This window comes from Empidonax traillii, unplaced genomic scaffold (assembly GCF_003031625.1).
Source record: "Empidonax traillii isolate 1590-97213 ecotype Southwest subspecies unplaced genomic scaffold, ASM303162v1 scaffold364:size1245619, whole genome shotgun sequence".
In the NCBI taxonomy this organism is placed as follows: domain Eukaryota; kingdom Metazoa; phylum Chordata; class Aves; order Passeriformes; family Tyrannidae; genus Empidonax; species Empidonax traillii.
The window spans coordinates 436,244-459,105 of record NW_020955557.1 but is presented as its reverse complement, the minus strand read 5'-3'; the positions used below and the strand labels follow the sequence as shown (position 1 = coordinate 459,105).

Sequence of the window (22,862 nt, the reverse complement as noted above, 5' to 3'; positions counted from 1 at the left end):
CATGAATAAACCCAATGCTGGAAAACAGAATTCACAATGTGACGAGTTTTCCTGGCATGAATTTTCAATGACTGGGTTCAAGGGGATAAAATCCGTGACATTTCCTTAAGAACCAAACACCAAAAATGAGAGCAACTGATTCTCTACAAAGCCACAAATACAGAGGCTCACACTCTCCTTTAAGCATCAGAGGAGCAGGAAAATGCTTGTGCAGACTGTTCAGAAGTGGAAATTCAGGTCCTACAGAGCTTTCCTGAGGTGACAATACCTATCCTGTGTATCACCCATGCAATATGAGTGCAGTACCTAATCCAATCTAAAGCAAAAAACTGTGAGAAAGCAGAATAAATCACCCCTAATTTTTTTCTCCTACTACTTACTGTGAGTTAGAGGATGACTATTGGCCAGAAGCATTAAGGTTCATTTTCCTTTAAAACCCCTCAGTTGTTTTAAAATATCCTCTGTGGATATTCCCCTCGATAAATTCCAGTTCTTTGTTTAATCTTTCTTCACTATCCCAGCCCCCTTAATGGCATCTAATTATTAATTAGGTATACAAGGCTGGCCTCACATGGAGCTAAAAGTGGCTATGAGAGGTTTTTCTTTAAACTAACACAAAGGCAGATGAGAAAAACATATTCCAGGAAGCAGAAACACTGATCTTTCTTAAACACTGAACCAGTCTGTAAGACATACTAAGGGTTCTTTTATTGGACTTATACCAAGAGAAAGCACAGCATTAAAAGCTGAGTCTTACTTTAGCAGGAATTACGTGGTATTTATTTTGCACCAATTCGTGGTGAAAGTAAGTAAATTCCACTCATTTTCCTATTTTGTTATCAGCTTGATTGGATGAGAGTCACACACGGCCTCCAGATGTGGGGCAGCATTCAAAAGGAGGTTAAAAATTCAAGCAGAAATAAAACCGCCTGCTGCCCAGAGGGATGATGGATTATTAACCCAAGCCTCCATTTTCATCCCTCTGGATATGTTAAAAACATGAAGAAACCTCTCTCAAGGCTTGGACCACCACAGAATACAGGAGGATGGGAAAGACTTTGTGGTTTACACGCCATCGAGAGCAGCGAGCTGAGCAGAGCACTATTACAATTCCATGAACCCGTTTCCTGAAAAAGTGGATTTGTCCACACACATTGAAATAATAACGTGTTTCAGCTAAGCCCTTGAAATGGATGTGCACTGAATTGGCTCTGTAATTGTATCAGCTGCTCATAAGCACCATCTGCATAATTAAGATGGTCCCGTAATTGAATTATATGCCCAAGCACAGTTTCAAGTGATTAACATTTAAATAACATTCTGAACTCCAAACCCAAAATGATTGAAAAAATTGTTTTTTAAGAGCAAATGGGAATGTTTATATGGCTTTTACCCCTAGCAATGTTTGTATTTTTATCTCAGTGAAGTCAAGTAATCAAACTATCAGCAAATAACCTCAGAATTTAGAAAATCAAACAGCAGCTGAGCAACTCTGCCCAGGCTGGGGGCTGCAGGCTGGTCTCTGGTGCTACAGGATGGACCAGGAACCACCCAAGGTACCTCAGTGAACCAAAACCAAAGTGCTGGGGAGAGAAGCTTCACAGAGGCACTGAAAAAAACTTCTCCTCCTTTTTCACAAGCTTTTTGTTTTGACAGCAGTGACAACATGATGAGAATGAGAATGTTTGGCATCCCGTGAACTGGCTGGCACATCCCACATGCCAGACTCCACTGGGGAAAATGAGAACTCACCAGAAAAAGGCAGATATAAAAGGCAGAGGAGGCTTGTTTGGAAGAGGAGAACTGGGTAACAGTTTTGCATGGGTAAGAGTGGAATACAAATTGAACAGACGTGACCTTTATAGAAAATCAATAGTCAAAAGTTTCACCTACACTCAAAGGCACTACAGGGCAGCAAGGAAAGAACTCTCAGCGGGAAGTTTTCCTTAGGATATACAACACATGGCACAAGAAGTCAAAAAAAAAAAAAATTAGCACGTATTTTTCAGCATTTTCTCCTGACATTTATAGGGAACCAAGTGTCATCTTTGATTTAACATGACTTATCATGGGAGAAGAGCTCAAGTGTCAATATGGCAATATCTAGTCGAGTACTCGGTCAGCCCAGCAGTCAATGACAAGCAACATCTAATGACAGAAACGTGTGTGCCCCTGCTTCCTTATTGGCAAAATAATTATATTAGGTTTCAGGAATGTTTTAAACTGGCCTGGACCGTCAGGGAACATTCTGATTGCCTCTCACTGTGTCAAGATACTTACACATCTACTAAAATTTACATTTTCTAATGTGATGACTGACCACTGAAGAGTCTGTCAGTGCTTCAGCTGATAATAACCAGTGTGAAATCATCATCATGCTTGCTTGAAACAGCTTCAAGTGTTTCTCCATGTTCAGGAAGCTGGATGATGGTGATGACAAATGTATTCAAAGTAAATTAAAAAGGAAAAGTCACAAGCTGATAATGAGTCGAGAAGGAAGCACGGAGTCTGACAGTCTGACAGTCCTATTTTGGAGAGATTTTAAAGAAAGATTTTATTCCTGATCCAAAAAACCGCAACTCCAGCTGAAAACCATCCATAAAACAGTCCTGTGGAACTCATGTTACTACCTGGAGAATTATAAGCACATGTTGTCACAGCACCCAGGCTTCTGTTATTTAAAATTCAGTACTGTCTAACTTGTGCCTGCTGATAAGGTCACAGCTGATTCTAGATAACCACACGATAATTCAGATGCACCACAGAATGAACACATTTCCTCAGCTCTCTACACTATCAGGAAGTGAGTTTCTGATGTTATGATAACTAGGAGAGTTTCTGTCAGGTGGGTCCAGCTTGGAGCACTGGCGTCAGAGCAACTAATGAATGAATTAGTCCCACTGACGTAGGAACGAGTGGTTGTTTTGGGAACCTGCATCAGCCAGGCTACACAAGTGGCACAGAAAAGGCAGATGCTGTTGCAGTCTTTCATTAGTGCTTGACTGTAATTGTATTTCTGAGTCTGGCAGATGCTGCTCCCTCACTTTAACAGCAGTTATTGAGTTTAGTAACATTATCACAATAGCAGCCTAAATGCAGAAATCTGAAGGAAAAAACCTTGAGGCAAATGGCTGGAAAACAATTCTAAAGCTATTAAACAGGTCTGTGCAGAGAGCATTCTGTCCTGGACTAAAAGGATGAGGGTTGCATAGTATCTCTGCTGTAGCCAGAAATATTCAGGCACCAAGAGAAAAGCTCGTATGTCATTTTCCTAAGAATTTGGATTCCCAGAACCCAGAAATGACACAGGTTGCAAAGGACCTTCGGGTTACCTGGTCTGAACCTCACTCAAAGGTGATCTATGCATAGTTAATGCAGATATGTGCTTTATCTGAGAAATAATTATTTCACCAGATCAGAGGATAATTCAGAATTGCAGAAAGCTTGAATGGTTTCTCTTGCTAGACTGCCAAAACAGGATGAGCTCCAAGGTCACCCCAGGTTGCTCAGAGCTCTATTCAGTTCGGTTTTTAAAGTCTTCAAGGACAGAGAGTGCACAACTTTCTGGGCAGCCTATTCCAACTACTCGACATCGCTGTGAAAATGTTTTCCTCTCACATCTGGTCAGAAGGTCTCTTTTTTAACTGCCTGTTGTCTTTCTTCATGAAAAAATTTAAGAAATTCACAGAGCAAGAAGATTTGAAACATCACTTAAAGCCCAGATCACTATGGGGAGGAGAAGAGACTACTGTGCTATAAAGACCTTGTAAATGGAAAACTGTAATTTCTTTATTCTGACATTTTTATACTATTTACATAGCTGTTTAATGATACTTATGTATACAACAGTATAATGTATACAATGCCAAAGACTGGAATTGATGTACACTCTTTTTTTTTTTTTTTTAAATAATATGTACGGGTTTGTGCATCTCTGGATTGTCTTTGAGTTTCAAATGAGCATACAATAAATAATTGGTAGATCCTGTTTTAAGGTCTTCAGCAGTGGGATTCAATTTACAGTTACAAATCAAGACAACCACTTCAAACCTGGCAAATTTTTTTTCTGGGCAACCTCGCCAGAAAAGAGATGGGAGTACCAAGTATCTCCTTATTCATACCAGGAGAACCAGCATAACATGCAAGTTAAAAAAGAGAATAACTCAACCCAAAGTTTGACTGGTTGAATTTTGGGAAGGCTGATAACAGCGCACACATAACTTGTTACTTCGTACAAGTCTACTTTAAGTAAAGGTCAGCTGAAGTTGTAAATATTAGATCTAGTTCCAATCTTAACCCAGGTTAGCTGAGTGATGATTTTTCACCACTTTTGAAGTTACTTTATCTGTCAATATGTCAAACTCCAGGCACCAATATGATTATTGGTCTTTTCCAACCACAGTGTTGAGTTTCCCCTAATGATCAGATATAGGTGAAAGAGGAGAAGGCTGTAAGATTTTGGCCTTTGGCTTTGTTTTCTGAGAGAGGAATAAACAAACCTCTGATTTCAATGTATCTGCACCCCAGGAGGAGATCTACGTTTAGCAGCACCAAAACAGAGCCCACTGGGGGGATTCTTTCTTGCCCACTAAGCCATGGGGATCACAACTGTAAGAGTTAGGATCAACACGCCTGAGCACTTTATGATTGGTAACTATGCAAAGTAAACTTCCTCAAGGAAAAGGATTTATTGAAAACTGACACTTGCCAGACATTTGAAAAACGAGACTTGACCCCCTCCCCATATTATTCTGATACAGTCTCTTGAAGTAGTGGAGATTTTCTGACACCTCCTCGTTCCAGGAAGCAGAGCCCTGCGAAGCGCACGGCGCAGGACTCGAATGGAAAGGCTCCCAGAATGTTTGTTTTAATCTGGTTGCAGGGAGTGTTTGACTTAGCTGTGACAAACGCCGGCTCACCGAGGCCGTGCCCGTCACCCCCCCGAGCGATCCGCACAGGAGCCGTCAGCGGGACCTGTCACGGGGCTGGGGGAGAGCAGGAGCTGCACACTGCTGTGCTCTGCCCCCCCGGGCAGTGACTGGCAGGCACTCTGGCAAACTCAAGGGCTCCTGAAAGAGCTTGTCCACATTCCAGGGAAGTTGAAAGACAGGTGAGCAGGGCATTTAAATATGTTCCAGTTTTCCAGACAGAGCGAGGTCAGCTGAAGGGCTCCTGGGCGGGAGTTCAAACTGTCCACAGCAAATGGTTACTCGAAAACTTCCACCTTAAACTGGAGCCCTCGACATTCTTTTGATGTTCAAATGCAAGATACACAAACAATGTTAATTAATCAAACATTATTTCACAGCTTGGATGGATTGCTCCCCCAGTGAAAGTTTCAGTTCGCTGTATATGAAAAACAACCTAACAATCAGACTCCAGTTATGCCTTTCTGGAAAAAAGTATAGCTCTCTCAAACACAAAATGACCTAAAATTCTCAGAAGACACTTGATCCAACCTGCTGAAAAGAATGTATGAGGACAGGGTTCAGTAGCTGCAGTAGCTTTTTAACATCCTCTCCCTGGGCAACTCCAAACAGGATATGGAAAACTACATGGTCCAACCTCTGCTCCACAGAAGAGATCTGCAGTCAGATTGTAGAGTGATGTTCGCTGCTGTGTTAGGTACAATTGCATACTTAGGAAGACCTCATATTCATGAAAACAGGAATTTAGCAAACATTCCATTGCAATTATTTCAGTGGGGAATGTCAGCTACTAAAGATAGCTAATTATGGTGAAAACTTTACCCAGCTATGGGTCTCCTGACATCAGTAGCATAGTCTGCAGATGTAAGGCACTTACACAGGACAATTCAGCCAAAACACAAGTGGAATAATTTAGGCCTATATTGTGACAGTATTTTTAAACACAAGGATATTTCTGAGGAACACTGATGAGTCTTATCCCAAATAATTAATAAGACTATTCTCCATTCTGCAATTTCACAGTGATTTTTTTCCCTTCTATATAACACAGGACCCACAAGGACTCCCTTTTTCTCATTGTGTTCTGCTTTACCACAACACTTTCAAGAATGCTCCTGCTCCAGCTCAGGAAATCAGAGAGGCTACCAGGATACCTTAATCAGAGCGTTCTTATCAGTGTGTCTCCAGACTAATAAGAAGAAATCCAATCTAGTGCCCACTGAACACTAAATTAGATCTAATCACAGGGCACTCTTCCAACTGTTCAACAGCAGGTCTAGGACCAACGAATGCCATTTATTTTTTTAGTACCCATTAAAATACTACAAGCAATCTCCTAACAGCTGCTTCAAAGCCACAATCAGAAAAGTGTGCAAACATTTGTTTGCATTTAAAGGATGATCGTTCAGCGATCTCCTTGCCAGAAGATACTTTACATACAAACACATTCAAGAAGACCCTGAAAGGCTTCAGCATCAATGCTCTGGGAATCCCATAATGGGGCAACCTACTTAGATCCTCTCAGCTTGAGAATGTTTAAATGGTTGAAGCACAACCCCTTTCAATGGTTCTGCTCCTCTGGCATGTAGGTTTTGCCTCCTTTACAACAAGACATCACTTGGACTGAAATTCTGACTGGAAAATTACTTCATCTTGGCTGAAATATGTGCTTCAGGACTATAGTATAAAGGTCTTGAAAATTGCTTAATGCCTTCTGCAAAAGTCCTAGACCCTTATTTTTATAGGACACTGTGAGCCATGTGATGAGTTGGGGTGGTTTTTTCTATTATTTTTTTTCCTACTGGAAAGATCCTATCTGTAAAGTGTCCTGGGTTAGACACAGAAACTGTGGATCACTTCAAACTTGTAACCACAAACCCCATTTGGGGCGAAGGACTATCACAAAGTTTAGACAAGGACTAAGCTGCTGGTTGCCTCTGCACAGACCCAGTCCCAGCTCCTCGGCACTCCCACAGTTATTGCCCTTACAGGTGGCAAACCATCTCCTCTTGCTGCCCGTGGAGACACTGAGGTACAACAAACTTGTGAGGTTTGGGCCAGGAGAGAGGAAAGGAGCTGCCAGAGACACGTGTGTGCCAAAGGTGAAGATAAAATGGTTGGCAGCGTGAGCAGGAGATGAACAGACCCCACTGCTGCAGCTCAGGGGCTGCCACAGCCAAACCACAGCTGCTCTCACGTGTCCTGGTCCGGAGCAGGGTGGTCCATGCTCGCAATTAAGATCTTGTGGATAAATTACACGTCTGAGCGGTCCTTCCCTTAACATACAGAGTAAGTATTTCATTTTACTTCTTTGGCTTTGCTCATGAATTTCCAGTGTAAATCTATGCTTACTTTTATACAGCACTATAAGGACGGCAAAGACTGCAATCACAGAGTGACAGACCCAATGACCATCATGAACTTTAGGATATTCATTGCTGGCTATGTCAAGATCATCAGAGAGGCTTAAAATAACACGTCTAGAAGGTGCTTTATATTCTATATTTTATATGAGCTATTGTTTGGGAGTGGAGTGCTGTGTGTGATACAAACTAGAATTGATTAGTTTATGACATATCACCTTTTTTTTCTGCCTGCATCATCCATGATGGCAATCAAAACATTAGGAATACATATTAAACTCACTTCACTTCTGCTCCCTCTACTGACTGATTCACTTCTCTTTGAAGGAGCTACTGGTTCCCAGTGTGATTATGGAGACAGGAGTGAAATTTGCAATTTCGCATTTGGCTTAGGAAATTTTGTCTGCAACATTAATATGCACTGAACATCCAGAACTTCCCCTGATCATGTTAAATCACACATGGCATAAAACCCTCAAATCACAGTATATTGTGAAATCATTTCTCCTGCAGCTAAGCCCCTTCTGACATAAAAAGAACGTGGAGCTGAGCAGGAGTCGCAACAATCAGATCTTTCACAGTGCCCTTTCCCTTGCCTTTCAGGTACTTGCAGCACAAGGATCCAGCCATTCAAGCACAAGTGCTAAATGTGTTAAAACAATCAGATGGCATCCCCACCCACGCATCAGCCGGTGACCAAATTTCCTTTCTTGGACTTCACTGCCTCTCTCATTTCCTCCCCACACTCAAACCCTCTGTGTCTATTATCCATTATACACACTGTGCTATAAAACTGTTGACACCTCCCTTCCTTTTTTTTTTTTCAGCCCTTGCCTCTCTCTTGCCTGACACAGACACAACAGACTAGCACATCCCGGTGAGTTTGCAGTGGAAAAGGTGGTTATATTAATGTCAGAAGCTGAAAAAACCAGTAAATCTAGCTAGTCTGTAAAATAAAGGAGAGGAAGGGATCATACTCACAGCAGCTGCAGAGACACAAGATCATCAAAAAGGCCCTGGGGAATCTCCGTGATCTTGTTTCCATAGAGCACTCTGCAAGATTCAGGAAGACAAAATAAATCTTAAATAACAGCCCAGTTTAGTGTCCTCCCACATCTCTGCATTATCATCTTTATTGATCTTGTGCACCATGCCCAGGATCTGTGGGCATTTCATTTAACCACTGATCTCATTTTCTCTTCAGAGAGCACATGGTATTAAATGAGTCGTTATGATTCAGGCTTCGTCTGGTGTTGGAAAGCATTTTTAATGTAGAAACTGGACATCATCCAAAAACTGTATCTGAAATATTTTTCATTCTGTTAAGGGTTGTTTTTTTTTTTTTTTCTGCCCTTTTTTAGAAATATTTTAACCACTGAAAGGCACATTGTCTGACGCAAAAACCAAGAATTCCGCTCAGCAATACTGAATTTAAAAGCCAGGGAGCACAAGCTGGTTGTAGATAAAATTTCATATAACTGAGTCTCTTAAGATATAGTAATTGGCATGAAATGTGACACAGGCATCATTGGATAAAATATTATGGCTTCACCAGCTGCTGTTACCATTTCAACGAGCTAATATAAAGAAATTTATCCTGAACTGGAAGTAGACATTTATTTCAGAAACTCAAAAATAATTTAGGCATGGCTTGGTTATAAAAACTGGTAAAGCTTTAATAATAAAAATCAGAGTCACTGTATATATTTATTCAACCATAAATATATGACCTGATATCCATGATTCAGTTTTAATATTAAAAAATATTTCATTTTTAATGGAAAAATGCATATATATATATATATATATATATCATGCTTGGGAAACTGAACTAAAGGGGAAAAGGGACAGAGCCACCATTATGCTGAGATGTGCTACCCAGTGATCAGAACAAAATCACATCTGACAGAACACCTGAATTTCAATCATGGCTGAAGTATTTACTTATGTCATTTCTGCAAGACGGTAACATTTGTCAAAACCAGAAAATGCGTGAGGAGTTTCTGAGCGTCCTGGGAAAAGGGATGACGATTAGGGTCCCCCTAAAAATATTTTCCTTTACCTAAACACTTTAATAGACTTCAAATTGGGGAAAACAGTATTTATGTAATTCCTATGCCCTACACAGGACATGGTAAATGGTTATAAACCAGCTCATGCCAGAACTTTGGTGCTTATGTGTCGCTAAAGTGGTTAATTCCCTATTTTTTTCATGTGGAACAATATCCTAGCAATGAATCAAACAGCCATGTGAGGCTTGAATGCTGGCTGAAATGCTGCAATTACCCTGTCTTACAACATTTGAGATATTATGAAGAGTTGGACATACTGAAAAACAAACTCTTTTCCACGACAGACCCTTTCCAATACCCTCTGGCCCTCCCAGAGCATCACCACTTCAGTTTACTCTTCATCAGTCACTGCAAGTCTATCACCCCTGGGGGAGCCTTCCCAGATCAGCTCGTTTCTGAGCCTCAGTGAAATGAATCTAAATAAAATAACACCACTTAAATATGAAAATCCAAACTTGAAACTTCATTTTTCATTACTTCTGCAGTCTAGCAGGAACTGAAGTGCTACCCAAGAAACCAGTGATCGCCCAGCATTACATTTTCTCTAAACAAATGCAACATGATTTCTCTTTATCTACTGCAGAGTCAGAAGGTTGGCTTTTAACGTGCTGTTCCAGTGACTGTATTTTGTGGGTAATGAATGCTTGTAAATCTTCCTAATTGTTTCTTAACTTCAGCTTCACAAGACACACACAATTTCCTACTGCAACAAAATTTCATGCAAGTCACACAGGCTTTCATACTCTACCCAAAGCTGAACTTTGAGAGGTTCAACAGGACCATTTAGATGCAGATTCAAACTATGGGAGAACATTCAAGTCTCTGAATTTCACTGGGCTCTAAATCAAGGTGTGAGTGGCTGACTCACAGACTTCTTTAACTGATGTGAGCACCTGTATCAGGAAGCAAAAGCAAAACCTCTGCAAATAAAATATTTGTAAAAGGTTAAATCATTAATTTAATGCCCAGAGAATCCAGTTTACACCCATTTCACTTGCCAGTCTTTCTGAAAAGCATTTCTTTAGCAAGTGCATCATCTGCATAACGAGTTTAGTTTACAAGCTCTGAGGTATTTGAGAAACACCTTCCTGAGTTTGGGAAGCTGCAGGATCATCAATAGTGATCAATAATGCAGAATGTATCATATAAGAAGGAATTCAGGACACAAACTTTATAAAATGCCCATGGAAAGTAAAAACATCCTCACTCCAGCCTAAGGCATATTTTGCCTGTAGAGGCAAAAACATTCATATAAAGTAAAACCTTAAAGAAATCTCTGCTCACACCCAGGGCAGTTGTTACCCACGGTACAACTAAATGCAAAATAAGACTCTCAGAGTAATTCCTTCATTTACTTTTAATTTAAGAGTCAGAAGGTCATAGTGCAGTGTGTCACTGAGTTTCAAACCTTGGACGTGTTCAGACATCCTCTTCATTATTTTCAGCAAAATAAAACAGATTAAAATAGCTTATAAAATAAAACAAAGCTTCGATTTTTAGAAGCCATGAAAAGGAAAATAAGCATTTCCCAACCTAATTGGGCTTATGTGCATGTGGCACATTAACACTGGAGCAGATTAACAGCTAAACAAAAGTCAGTATGAGAGCTCAGGCACTTGTCTCTAATTCATATTCATGTTCAGCACTACCCAGAGCCAAATTAGTTAATGCCACGTCTGCCTGCCATGCCAGGGTTGGAGTCAAAGGGGCCTGCAGGGAGAGGCAAAGAGAAGGGGAGATCCAAACGCACTGCACCCCATTTCTGGAGTTCCTTATGGTCACTCACTCTAAAGAGAAAGCACAGAAAATTTGCTTTCCTCAGAGTTCTCTTTTTTTTTTTTTTCCCCCCTGTTTAAGACAGAAAAGTCATCCTCATACTCATCCCAATGAGGTTCTGCCAGGCTGGGTATTACTGCAGCCACTCTCCTCTCCTCCTGCCAGCTGCCCATCTCACTGGCAGCACCTCAACATTCCCAGAACTGCAGCTCCAGGGGGAAAAAGAAACCAAACAAAAGCTCCTAATAAATAAAAAAACAACAAACATATAACAGGAAGCGCAGCCAAATCAACTCAAGAACTTCATTTAAATATTCAATGAGTTTACCAGCAGAGAGAAATTTTAGGAGATTTGCCCCTATGGCATTACAAATTCTCTAAATGTCTGTTGACTCGCAGCCCTCCCACATGTTGCAGGACATGCAGGTGGCCTGGCTACAGTGCAGGCTTGGCACAGGAACACAACCCTTCTCCCCTCCCAGAGCACCTGAAACTTTAGACTCAAAATATTTTCTTATTAAAAATACACTAACAAAGTTAATACGTAATAAAAATCAAATTAGCTCAGTAATTGCTGCCAATAGACAGGGAATCGGGTGAATTAGAACAACTTTTATTAGAACACCAAAAAAAAAATTACTAAAACTTTTAGTGCGCGCTCCTGATTTGTCATTTGCTTCTCAATTTTAGGAGACCAAATTAGCCCCAGGCCTGACAAATACGACACCACATAAAGCACAGAGCCCTGGCAGCAGTGTGAGCGTTGGAGGAGATCCCTGGAAGAAGCACCCTGAAGAGTTATTACGGATCTGCACGAAGAAATTACACAAATATATAACAGCCATAATGAGGCGTTATGTTTCTTCAGCCTGCTTCTGGCACCACGTTTCAATATTCCCCCAACAATGCATCTAGTCCAAGACACAATTAGATATTAAATTTCCAGTTAAATAATTAATTGTTACTACTGAACTTCAGGGTTTGCAGAGTAATCCAACTGGTGTTCTAAGTAGTTAAAAATAAAGATTAAACAGTGGAAATAGTCACTCCATGGCTTCATCCAGAAGCCTGGGACACACCAGACAGAGGAAGCACTGGAAGCACACGTAACCACAAGTGTGTTTTCTTGGATGAGAAGGTAATTAAGCCTGGATCAAAGCTTTAGCAGCAGGGTCTTGAAACAAAACTCTCAGTGATTCTTCACAGCCTCTATCCATTCTGACCTCTTGAACAATTTTAAAATGAATGAATTTGCACTAATTTTAGCAACACATGGCCTTTCATACTCACTGAAGTTTACCACGCCACCTTCAAGGGTGTGAAACAATAATTGCTGTGTTGCCTTTATTTTGCAGTTCCTCAGCCCACCTTGCAAATGTAGCTGCAATTTAGCTGCTTCATTAAGTCAGATCACAGAGTACTGAGATCTTTTTTTTTCCCTTGAAGGTGACACTGAGATTTTTGGGGTATGAAAGCCTAGCACAGAATCCCTTACTTTAGACCATATGGTTTCCAGCTAAGTGTTCCTTTATTTTGGCTTGGCTGAAACATTCTTACTGAAGTGTCAAATTGTGACTTTATGCAATGTCTTTTTCAGTCCTCAGAATGCTTTCAACTTCCCTTCAGACTGTGAAAACAATTCTTGCTAGGAAGAATTATATTTCCCAAGCTATGTACAATGGCACAGGTTCAATAAGAATTCAGGTTTTCAAAAGAGGAGGAATTGATAGGGCTAAAAACAGCAATAAATTTCTAATATCTGAAAGAAACTTAGACATGTAATTTTTTTCCCCCTGCACTATTTCATATTTCTTCAGAACAAGTTAAGCTAAATAAATCACAGTAAAACTATCCAAAGCAATTTGTTACCTTAAAATAAGTTTGGCAGTTATTGCAATAGACAGTGTTTTATTGCAGATTTCAAATCACCATGAATGACACCTCATACATCATCATCCAGGAGATGATGGTCTAAATGGGACTGCTATGTCAAAACCTCAGCTGTCTCTTGTCTTTGTGCCCAGGCTGATCTAAGCTTTTAAAGTGTTCCTGAGCTTAATTCAGTATATGAACAAAACCAAAGGAATTCTCCCTCTGCAGTGGTCTAAAATTTATTCATGCAGTTTAACACCCTGAAGGCTTAGACTGTTTTGTCATATCTCATAAAACGTCCCCAGACAGTCTGGATCTGGCCTTCCAAACGGACCCCAAGAATAACATTTATCTGCGATCCTATTAACAATAACGAAACGCTGATACAATCCTCTCCCTGATATTAGACGGATTTTGACCTGATTAAATGGAACATTAATTTACTTCAGGAAGTGCATGCAGCAATCTTGAAACACGAAACTCTTCCTAACCTGGCCCCTGTGCTCTGGGCTGAGTCATAAAACACCCAGCTCCGGCACAGGGCGATGCTCACCACGTAACACAAACTCCAAGTACCACAAACAGAGTATTTCTCAAACTTTTAATGCTGAAAATTCAGGTAACACATTCTTTTACAACCAACCAATCTTGCCACACTTCTCAGTGCAAGGGTGCACTCATGTTTATATGGAAAGAATCATTGGATGGCAAGAATAAACCCTCCACCATGAAAACCATGGCCACATTACTGATTTTTCGGATTCAAATAACTCTAATTATTCGTTTCTCATCTTGGATATTTCATACGGTCCAAGTGCTGCGGTATCAGCACATCTCACAGCCTTCAAATATGCACCTTCAAATATAATCTCTCTAAGACAAAGAAGTACTTCCACCTTTCCCAGAGGGGAGACTTTGCCAGAGACAAGCAGTTTATTTTCCGTGAAGCTGTCACTGACATTATGCACCATAACCTCTTCCTCCTAATCCCACAGTGGCATCTTTAGGACTAAAGGTCCTTTCTCTCACTTCTTGGTCCACAACACCCTCCATTCCCTGATTTACAGCAAGTTGTCCATAACTCTGTTCTCTCAAATCCAGAGCCTGGATCTTACTGTAGCTCCAGTTTGGTCCTTAAGCAGGTTTGAAGCTTCATATCAAACCCATGAAGGTTCCTACCAAAAATATGCTAAAAATCTAAGCCCTAATGCCTAAATATTGAAAGAGAACTTCAGACACTGCAACAGAATTAAATCCTCAGAACATACAGACCATAGGCTGACGTGCATGTGACACGAGGAGAAAAGGGAAAGCCAGATAACTCTAGGAAGAAGAAAAGAAGTTCTTAAAGAACAATGATTCTGGTTGTTTATTCTTGTAACAACCAGGAATGAAAAAAGTTATGTACATGTCCAAATGTTTCTAAGAAAAACAGTAGAAATTCCTTGTTCCACAGAGTCATATGAATAGGGAATGAAATCCCACTGAAAAATGAGCATAGAAAAAAATAACTTATTTCTTCCTGTGTGGGGAATGGAGAAGTCCTGAGTCCTTACAAGAACAAACTTGCCTTTCTTTTGCTGAACGCAGAGAAAACCCAAGGTAGAAATGACTACTTTGAAGCATAAAGATTTTGTGACCTGCTTGACTCCCATAGGTGGATTTCTTGCTAAAGAAAATATATAGATTTACAATAAAAACTTATGACCTGCTAGCACACGGATCACTTAGCCCTTTTTAAAGATTTAAGTTTTATACATCTGAGGGGAAACAGCTTCTGTAATAAACATTCCTGTGTTTTCAAAACTGTAATACACCCAATTTTTTTTTCCTACCATCTCCACAATAGGCAGAGGACTCTGAGAAGCAGTTCTGCCTGGAAACACCAACCTGAGATCAGCTCAGAAGAGAGCAGAGTAGAACCCACTGTACACAGGGCTCCATCAGCGAGCCAGTCTAACAATGTTGGCTGCCTTCCAGACAAGCACTCTCACTCTCTCAGACCCACAGGGAGCACTGCAATTGCACGCGAGCAGGGAGGAAAGGGAGGGGCAGAAAATGGGAAGAATACAGAGGAGAAAGAGCAAGGATTTTAGGCAGTACAGCAGTACTTCATTTTTAATGGAAACCAAGCTGCTTACTTTCATTTGTGCATTAATATTTCCCCCTCCTTTCCTCTGATTTTAACTCAGATAGCGGCAAAGTCCAGCTGCTCTGCTCACAGATTAAACCTCGGTGGTGCCTCATTAAAATGTATGCACCAATCACATCTGACTGAGGTTTATGGACGAGGAAAGTTGCTCTCAGCTGGGCTGAAGGACTGTATGCAGAGCAGCGTTCCTTCAGGGCATGCAGCTGACTAAAGTCACTGGGGCCTCGGGCACCCAAAAGAGTGAGCTGATAAAAGAGGAAAACACCAGCAAGCAACTGTCTCACTTCATTTCTACCTCCTTGTTCTCCCCCCTTCGGCAGCTTCCTTGGGAGGGCTGGCATTTCAAAGGGTTCATCTTGTCTTTCTGTGCTGACAGGACTGGACTGGTGGCTGGGGCAGAGATCAGAGGAAAGTGAGATCCTCTGCTTCTCAGAGGTAGAAGCCTGAGGAAGGTTTCTTCCAAGAAACCCAGGTTTTGCAGACCAGCAGATAGATAATTTTGCTCCATAAAGATATGCAGGGCTCAGAAACTGAACAACTACAGACGTGACCAGCAGGGAGGAATCTGCCAAAGGTCTGGGTGACAGGTTGTGAAAGAGGAGGGAACCAACCACTGCCTGTCAACCACAGGGAAAACATTTGTATAAGACCTATCTGCAATGAAAAACAAGAGTAATACCTTTCAAAACAAAGTAAAAGCATAGTGGACAACTGAATCCAGAAGAGGAAGCTGACAATTTCAGAACTGGAGCTGATACTGTCCTAGAAACAAGACTGCCAAAGAGAAACTGCATATTACAACAGCTTTCTGTGTCTGTGGTAGAAGGAAACTGAGGCAGAGACAAACACTGAGCCAAGGACAGACTGTTCAGAGGCAATTCCCTTGCTGTAGCTTTTCCTGGGCTGCGTCTCATCTCCCTGCCCTCTCCCTTTTGCCCTGTAACCTCTTAGCATTAACTTCAGCAATATTTCACCCACTTGGATACAAACGCATTTAAACGTCATTTACTTAAAATATCATTTTGGGTGACTGGGCAGAGAATACACAGTCATTTCACTTGCTTCTGTATGAAAGTCAAAACACTACAAATTCCTGCCCAGTTTATATTCTCATTTCCTCTCTGTCCACTCTGATGTGTTTCATCCCACTCCTGAGGCCACCTGGGGGTATCTGAATTAACTAAAGCTAAAGCTGAATAACTTCTGCACTGGGAGGTCAGTCCCAGTGGAAATGTCTTGCCTGTCCAGCTCACTCCTAAACCAGGAGGTTTGCCAAGACCAGAAAGCTGTAGCACTGCAGCATCAGCAGCAGTTTCATACTAAGCCAAAACTGTAGCGTTCAGTAAATGTCACTCACTCACTGAATTGTTTCCAGACAGCATTGAGGGATTTGACCATTTCCACACCACGCTGAATAACACTGCCCAAACTATTCAACAAACACCAGCAACACTTAATATATATTTCTGGCATTCTCCCAGCTGGATTCAGGTCACAAAAAAGGGCCAATCCTTCTGAACTCTGCCTCAGAGGTTTACTGTAACATGTAAGTTTAATACTTAATAACCTTCTAATATTAGTACTAGTCAACAAGTTTATCCAGTTTGTCAGAATTACCCAGTATTCAGTGAATAAAATTATGGCAGCTTATAGAAATAAACTACACTCTTCAAAAAAATCAAGTTGTATTATATGAATATTAATAATTGTTTCAAAACTATTCTGAAAATAAACACAGGCAAATATCATTCTCGTTGTCCTTACCCTCTTCTCTCAGCCTGAGCTCTTTCTAACTCTCTATTCTAGTTCATCCTCCATATGCAGCTTCTGACCTTGCACTGCTCCTTTTACCCATTAAGAGCTCCACTATTTAATAGTGCTCTGAGTACCTGGGCTGAAATATGGCTGCAAGTAAGTTCAACTTGGTGCTAAACCAGATTTTGTGCTCTATAAAGAGAAATGAATGGCTGTCAAGAGATCCTACCTTCTTTTTATCTTTTGTGTGAAGTCATATTTTAGTCCCCTTCCAGCTTAATAAATTAGTAATTACAGCTAAGATATATATAAACAATTTCTTACAAGCTTAGGTTCTTTCCTAACTAGTCTGAAAAAAAAAAGCCTCAAACAAAAAACAAACAAACAAATCACAAAATACCCCCAAATAAACCAGAAAACCCTCAAGAGAGTGCAATCTCAGCTCTGTACTCTGGAAGAAAAATTTAGTATGGAAGCATTTTCCCAACTCCTCCACACCACCAAGCAGTGTGTGAGCTGTGGTGAGGTTTTGGAGTGCCACGAGCAGTAGGGGTGAATGGACCACACTGCAGGTGCACATGAAGATCTACTAATGCACTTATGTGAAGAATTGAACAAGTCAGCAACCCTAGGGGTGTTGATCTATAAAAGAGCTTACTAGAGACTTGTAAACAGTCTCTCCTAAACTTCATCACCAATTTTTTCATTTACAAAAGATCAGATGCTTCACACAAGCTGGCAATTGCACACAGAAACATATGTTCCCCCAGACAGCACATTATCATTTTTATTTCTCTTCCATGCAAGCTCTCCCCAAATGCCCATTCAGTTCTATTTTCTACTCACAATGAAATGAGAGATTTCAAGCCTTTGAATGCATCAGGCGCAATGTCAGTTATTTGGTTCTTGCTGATGTCTCTGTAAAGAGAAGGGAGGATTAAAAAAATGATTGTAAACCGGAATTTGATGAAAACATTCTAGCTGTAGTTTATTGGAGGAACACACTTGATGTAAAAACAGAAGTGAAAGATCATATTATCTCAGAGAAACGATGTCAGGGCACGGATAGGCAAATTCCAGGAAGGATCAGGAAACATCAGTCAGTGTGACAAGCCACCAGCCTTAACAACCACAGCTCTCCTGTTAATGAGGTCTTTCATTTTATGGCCATTAAAACAAAGGTTTTTATGAAGAGCTTTGATGCACAACAGAGATGTTGATAAAACCGTCTCAAGAGCTGTTAGTACCGGAGCCCGCACTGCGACTCTGTGGGGTGGCCCTCAAGCACGAGGAGCAGCCCATGACAAAGCATAAAGGTTGTTGGAATGTTTAAATGCAGGCATGGAAGGTCAACTTAATAACAACCCAGAGGATCACACAGACTGGCCAGCCCTGATCCAAAGCAGCCCCAGTGCCACTGAGGAGCTCAGTGCTGGACCAGCAGTGTCCGGGTTTTGATGGCAGAATTCCAGCTTGACCTTGCTCTGGAGAAGCAGCTGAGAGAAGAGGGTTGACAGTGCACTGGCAGGTCTGCCCAGAGTTTTCAGATACTGGGGAAAGCCTCTGAGCACCTGAATGGCAGCTGTGGAGCTCTGAAGCCCAGCAGCACTGTGAGAACACCCAGAGTTGCAGATCCTGCCAGGGAGCCCAGCAAGATTCCACCCTTTCAGCTGCGGTGTGAGTGGAATTCAGCACAGCCTGCTGACATCTGCGAGGGAAGTGTGTTCCTGGTTTGGAAAATGCCCTTCAGTTCTAATCATAACCAGCAAGGATGAATGCAGACTATGCCACAGCAGCTTTATATATGGAGACCAATTTACTCCACTCGGTACCCAGATGCTCAGAGCCTTATCGTGACTGTCACTGCCACCCAAACTTTCTGTCAATCAGTTCAACCAAGTGCTTAGCTGAGAGACAACTTTCAGCCACCCTCACTGCATTTCCTGACAGTTGGTATCAGCATGTATCACTAGCATTAAATCACTTCACTGATAGCTGAAACTGCAGTAATACAGTATTTCGTGTACATCTTCACTGATATTTCCACTGGGGCACATGCTAAGTAGACTCTAAATAAACATCACTTGAACGAGAACTTAATAATCAGAAACAAAGTTTTCCACTCTATACATAATTATGTTGGTTAAAATTTTAATGCAGTCCTCTAACTGTTAGTCCTCTAGCTACATAAAGTGGGATTTTTGCAGTTTTTTGGCTCCCTTATAAGATTTGATTATTTTATAAGGCTCATGAACCAATTTGCTCTGCAAATTGTTTTCTGTTACAACATCCTGCCTACCAGGACAGCATTCACGGAAGGTTTCTGTTTCTTCAGCTCAACTTACAGCAGCCGAATTTGTCACAGTGAAAATAGGAATATTTAAGTTTATACAGGTTTTTGGGAAACTTGTTTAGACTGATTGCTGCTTTTTATCTAGTAAGCAGAAATCTGAGGCGGATCAGCTCTATCTATTTATCAAGCAACGCATTAAAATGTATTAGAATCACATGAAAAGATGGGTTTGCTGGACAGTGACAAGTATCTGAAAGGGGCATCTAATTTTTGAAACCAGGATTACAGCACTATTTTACTGATTGGCTGCATTTCCACATCTCCATCCTTCCTCTCTCCCCATGTCCGGACACTAATGAGTGTATAACTAATGGTGCCTGAATGTGCAGAAACGCCATGCTGGGTGATGACACTCACTCACTTCATGCAGATGCACTACAATCAGCATTAGAAGATAATTAGACACATTATTTCCTTTCCATTAGAGCCCAAGTTTCCTCTGCTGTTGGATAAGGAGGCTCCATCTGACCTGACTGAGGGAAAGGGATTCATTTATGTCCTTGTATTTTTCTTCCCTTCGTTTGGCCTGCTTGGGTAAGATCATCCTGTTCTGTGCTTGATTTACATCAAGACAAAGAGATACAGGTTATTGTAAAAGACAACTGAGATGACATAAGGCTCATTTTCATAGTTTAGGGTATCTCTGAATCCCTCAGGGGAAGTGTGGCTCTTCAACTGGAAATGTAATAAAATTACCAGGATTCCAGTCAGGCAGGGAATACATGAGTCACCTCACACTTGTCTCCCTGCACCTCTGGCAGCACCACAGAAATCTTTCCAAAGGTTATTGAACAGACCTTGGAGGGTGGCTGTGCTCAGTTACCAGTTAGGGACATAAATTGGGTTTGACTTTGCACCAGGGGAGCAAGGATACCCTGCAAGTCACTGTGGCACGTACAACTGGAGGGCTTAAATGTCTTTACTGTAAAAGGTTTTGAAACAAAACAGATTTATTTTTAGATGCAGCCATATGCAAAACTATTAATAGCATTGGATGAATGTGCTCTTTGTTGACTAACATTATTAGAAACAGATTACTTGATTATCTCTAACATGTAAAATGGACTGTTCTCATTTGACAAGAGTAACTCAGCAAACTCCATGTCATATATGGATTAGTTTTTAGAAGCTGCTTAGCAAAAGTAGCAACTCCACAGAGCTACTGGGAAGCCTGTGAAATCTCCATGTGTTTTCTGCTAATATGTGGTAAAATTAATCTGCCAACATGAAATGTCACTACAAGCATCAGAGAGGTTCGACATCTTTCAAAGTGGTTCTGTGTACTTGGCTCTTAGTCTTGCTCTACAAACTCGGTACAAACTCGTTAGTTAAAAGTTACAGAACTATGGTAGAAGCACAACTGCTCTGTGAATTAATTCCAAATGGTTTGTCTGGGCCTGGATACTTCATGCAATAATGACAACTTCTACCTCTGGAGATGGGATATGTCTCCTCCAAACCCCTGAAATCTCTTCTAAAGCCCTGGAATAACTGAGCACAGAGCTGGGGTTACACCCACCCCAAAATCAGGGAAACCATCACCCCACATTATGTAATTCAAGTGCATATTTGAATCCTTCAAGTGTCAAATCTTCATTCTCAGAAGAGACAGATACATTTAGCTTGATATCATTAATTGTGTGAAGAGATGTGGGCAATTATGATTAAGGCCAAGATACAAAATTCCAGCTCCTTGGCTAAAACTGAATCACCAAAGTAACTTTCCCATCCTAGAAGTTGCTGAAGAGATATTCTAAAGGGCAAGTTTCAGCTACATGCAAGTATAGCACTTGAATTAACATCCATCCTCTGCTATCATCTTGACCTATTAATATCAAGACCTATCAAGATTATCTTGGACAATTGGCTCTTACTTAAAAATTAATCTCAGTTATCCAATTAGCTAAGAAAAGAAAATTGTAGAATCTTGCAGGAAATACTCAGTAAACAATCAAAATCCAGAGTGCTGAAAGTGAGAAGGCTATTACCCATAACATTCTTGTATATTTATTAACCAGGAGAAAAATACAATTTACAGTGGTATGCTAATATTCCTCTGAAGTAGATAAAAATATTATAATAGTTAGTAGTAACAATAACAACAATTATATTAATGTTCTTCATTTGTGCCCTGAGCAGAGTATCAATTAACTAAATTGATAATCTTCATGCTATGGCACTGCTCATTGAAATCAAAGTGACAGAAATGAAGAAAGGCTCAGTGGTATCAAACATGTCCTTCCTCTAAAGGAAAAAAAAAATGGATGATTCTTTTGTTTGAAGAGATAGTCTTTTGACTAAAGTTTATTTCTGTGTTTACAGTACTGGGAATCTTGCACACTGAAACGATAATGTCAATAATCTCTTCAAATACTGAAAAAAAGGTCCTCAATTAAACTATGTGTAACCAAAATGTTGCTCAGTTTAAAACCTCCTCATCCAGCAGGAACAAAACCTCAACAAGAAGACAGGTCAACAACCAAATGGCAAAACATGATGTTTGTTACAGGACATTCTCCAGCCCAAATACTTCTCCCAAGTTCTTCCACAAAATGCTCTTACATCAACTGAGCTTTGACACAGATCATCTGGCACAATAACTTATTATTTAATTATGAGTTCAGATCTCAATGAGTATGCCAATTATTCTCCAGAAAGCTGTTAACACAACTTGCTAATGGAATTCTGCTGTGAAATTCTAACATTAATCATTTCACATAGTAAGTGCTGCATTGGGTTGAGCAGCTACTCACATTAAAGAACATTTTTCTGGTCAATTCCCATAAAACTAGAGTTCACCAATCAAGACAAATGAAAGGACAGTAAAGCACTGCCAAAATCTAAAGTTAGTCACACCTTAGAAAGAACTATGTAGTGATTGTAATAATGAAAAAATTACAAGTTAGGTCACTGGTAAGGGATCCATCATTTTTCACTGAAATTACCATCTCACTATCCAATACAGGACTTCTTTAAAAATACATACAGCTATATTGAAAGTGAGACAGAAGAATGGAGACCCTCTAAGATTGATGATTAGACCTGTTAAATATTAAGATCCATATTTACAGCTCTTCAGCTCTAGGAACTGGGTGAGTTTGGGCTGGGAAATGCAGTCATTTTACCCTTACCTCAATGGTCTGGCAATAGCTCATTTCAGTCTCCAAAAGCACGAGCTATCTGCTCATCCACTGTCTTCTGTGAAATGAGCTCACACTCTCTTAATCCCAGTATTGTTCACATCAGAAAAGAACTGCAAAAGCACCTTTTCAGCGGTGTTAGCACTGAGCTACAGAGCCAGGACGACTCCTGGGAGTTACTGGTCCAGTGGTACCATAAACCTCCTGATACTGGGGTGAACCAGGAGTAAATTGCTTTACCATTGTTTGTGTCATCATGCTACTGTCACATCATCTCTTATATATCACTTCAAAATTAAAAAAAAAACCAAAAAACAAACAAACCAGCTGGGGGAATGCCCGGGTCATCTGCAGAACAGAGCTGCTACACATCAGGGTTATTTTATTTTATTTTTTTTTTAAATCCAAAAAGAAAACACAAGAGCTAATACAAAAATAATTGTCTGGGTAT

The 22,862-nt window shown here is 40.6% G+C and overlaps 1 protein-coding gene across 1 annotated transcript in view; it reads right to left on the bottom strand.

Moving 5' to 3' along the window:
• Window positions 1–22,862, bottom strand: part of SLIT3 (slit guidance ligand 3) — a 482,804-nt gene that overhangs the window by 127,531 nt on the left and 332,411 nt on the right. Inside the window, exons 11-12 of the mRNA XM_027892706.1 lie at window positions 17,765–17,836; window positions 8,273–8,344 (exon numbers count right to left, since the gene is read on the bottom strand). Coding sequence (XP_027748507.1) covers window positions 8,273–8,344; window positions 17,765–17,836 — 144 coding nt within the window. The remainder of the gene's footprint in view (window positions 1–8,272; window positions 8,345–17,764; window positions 17,837–22,862) is intronic.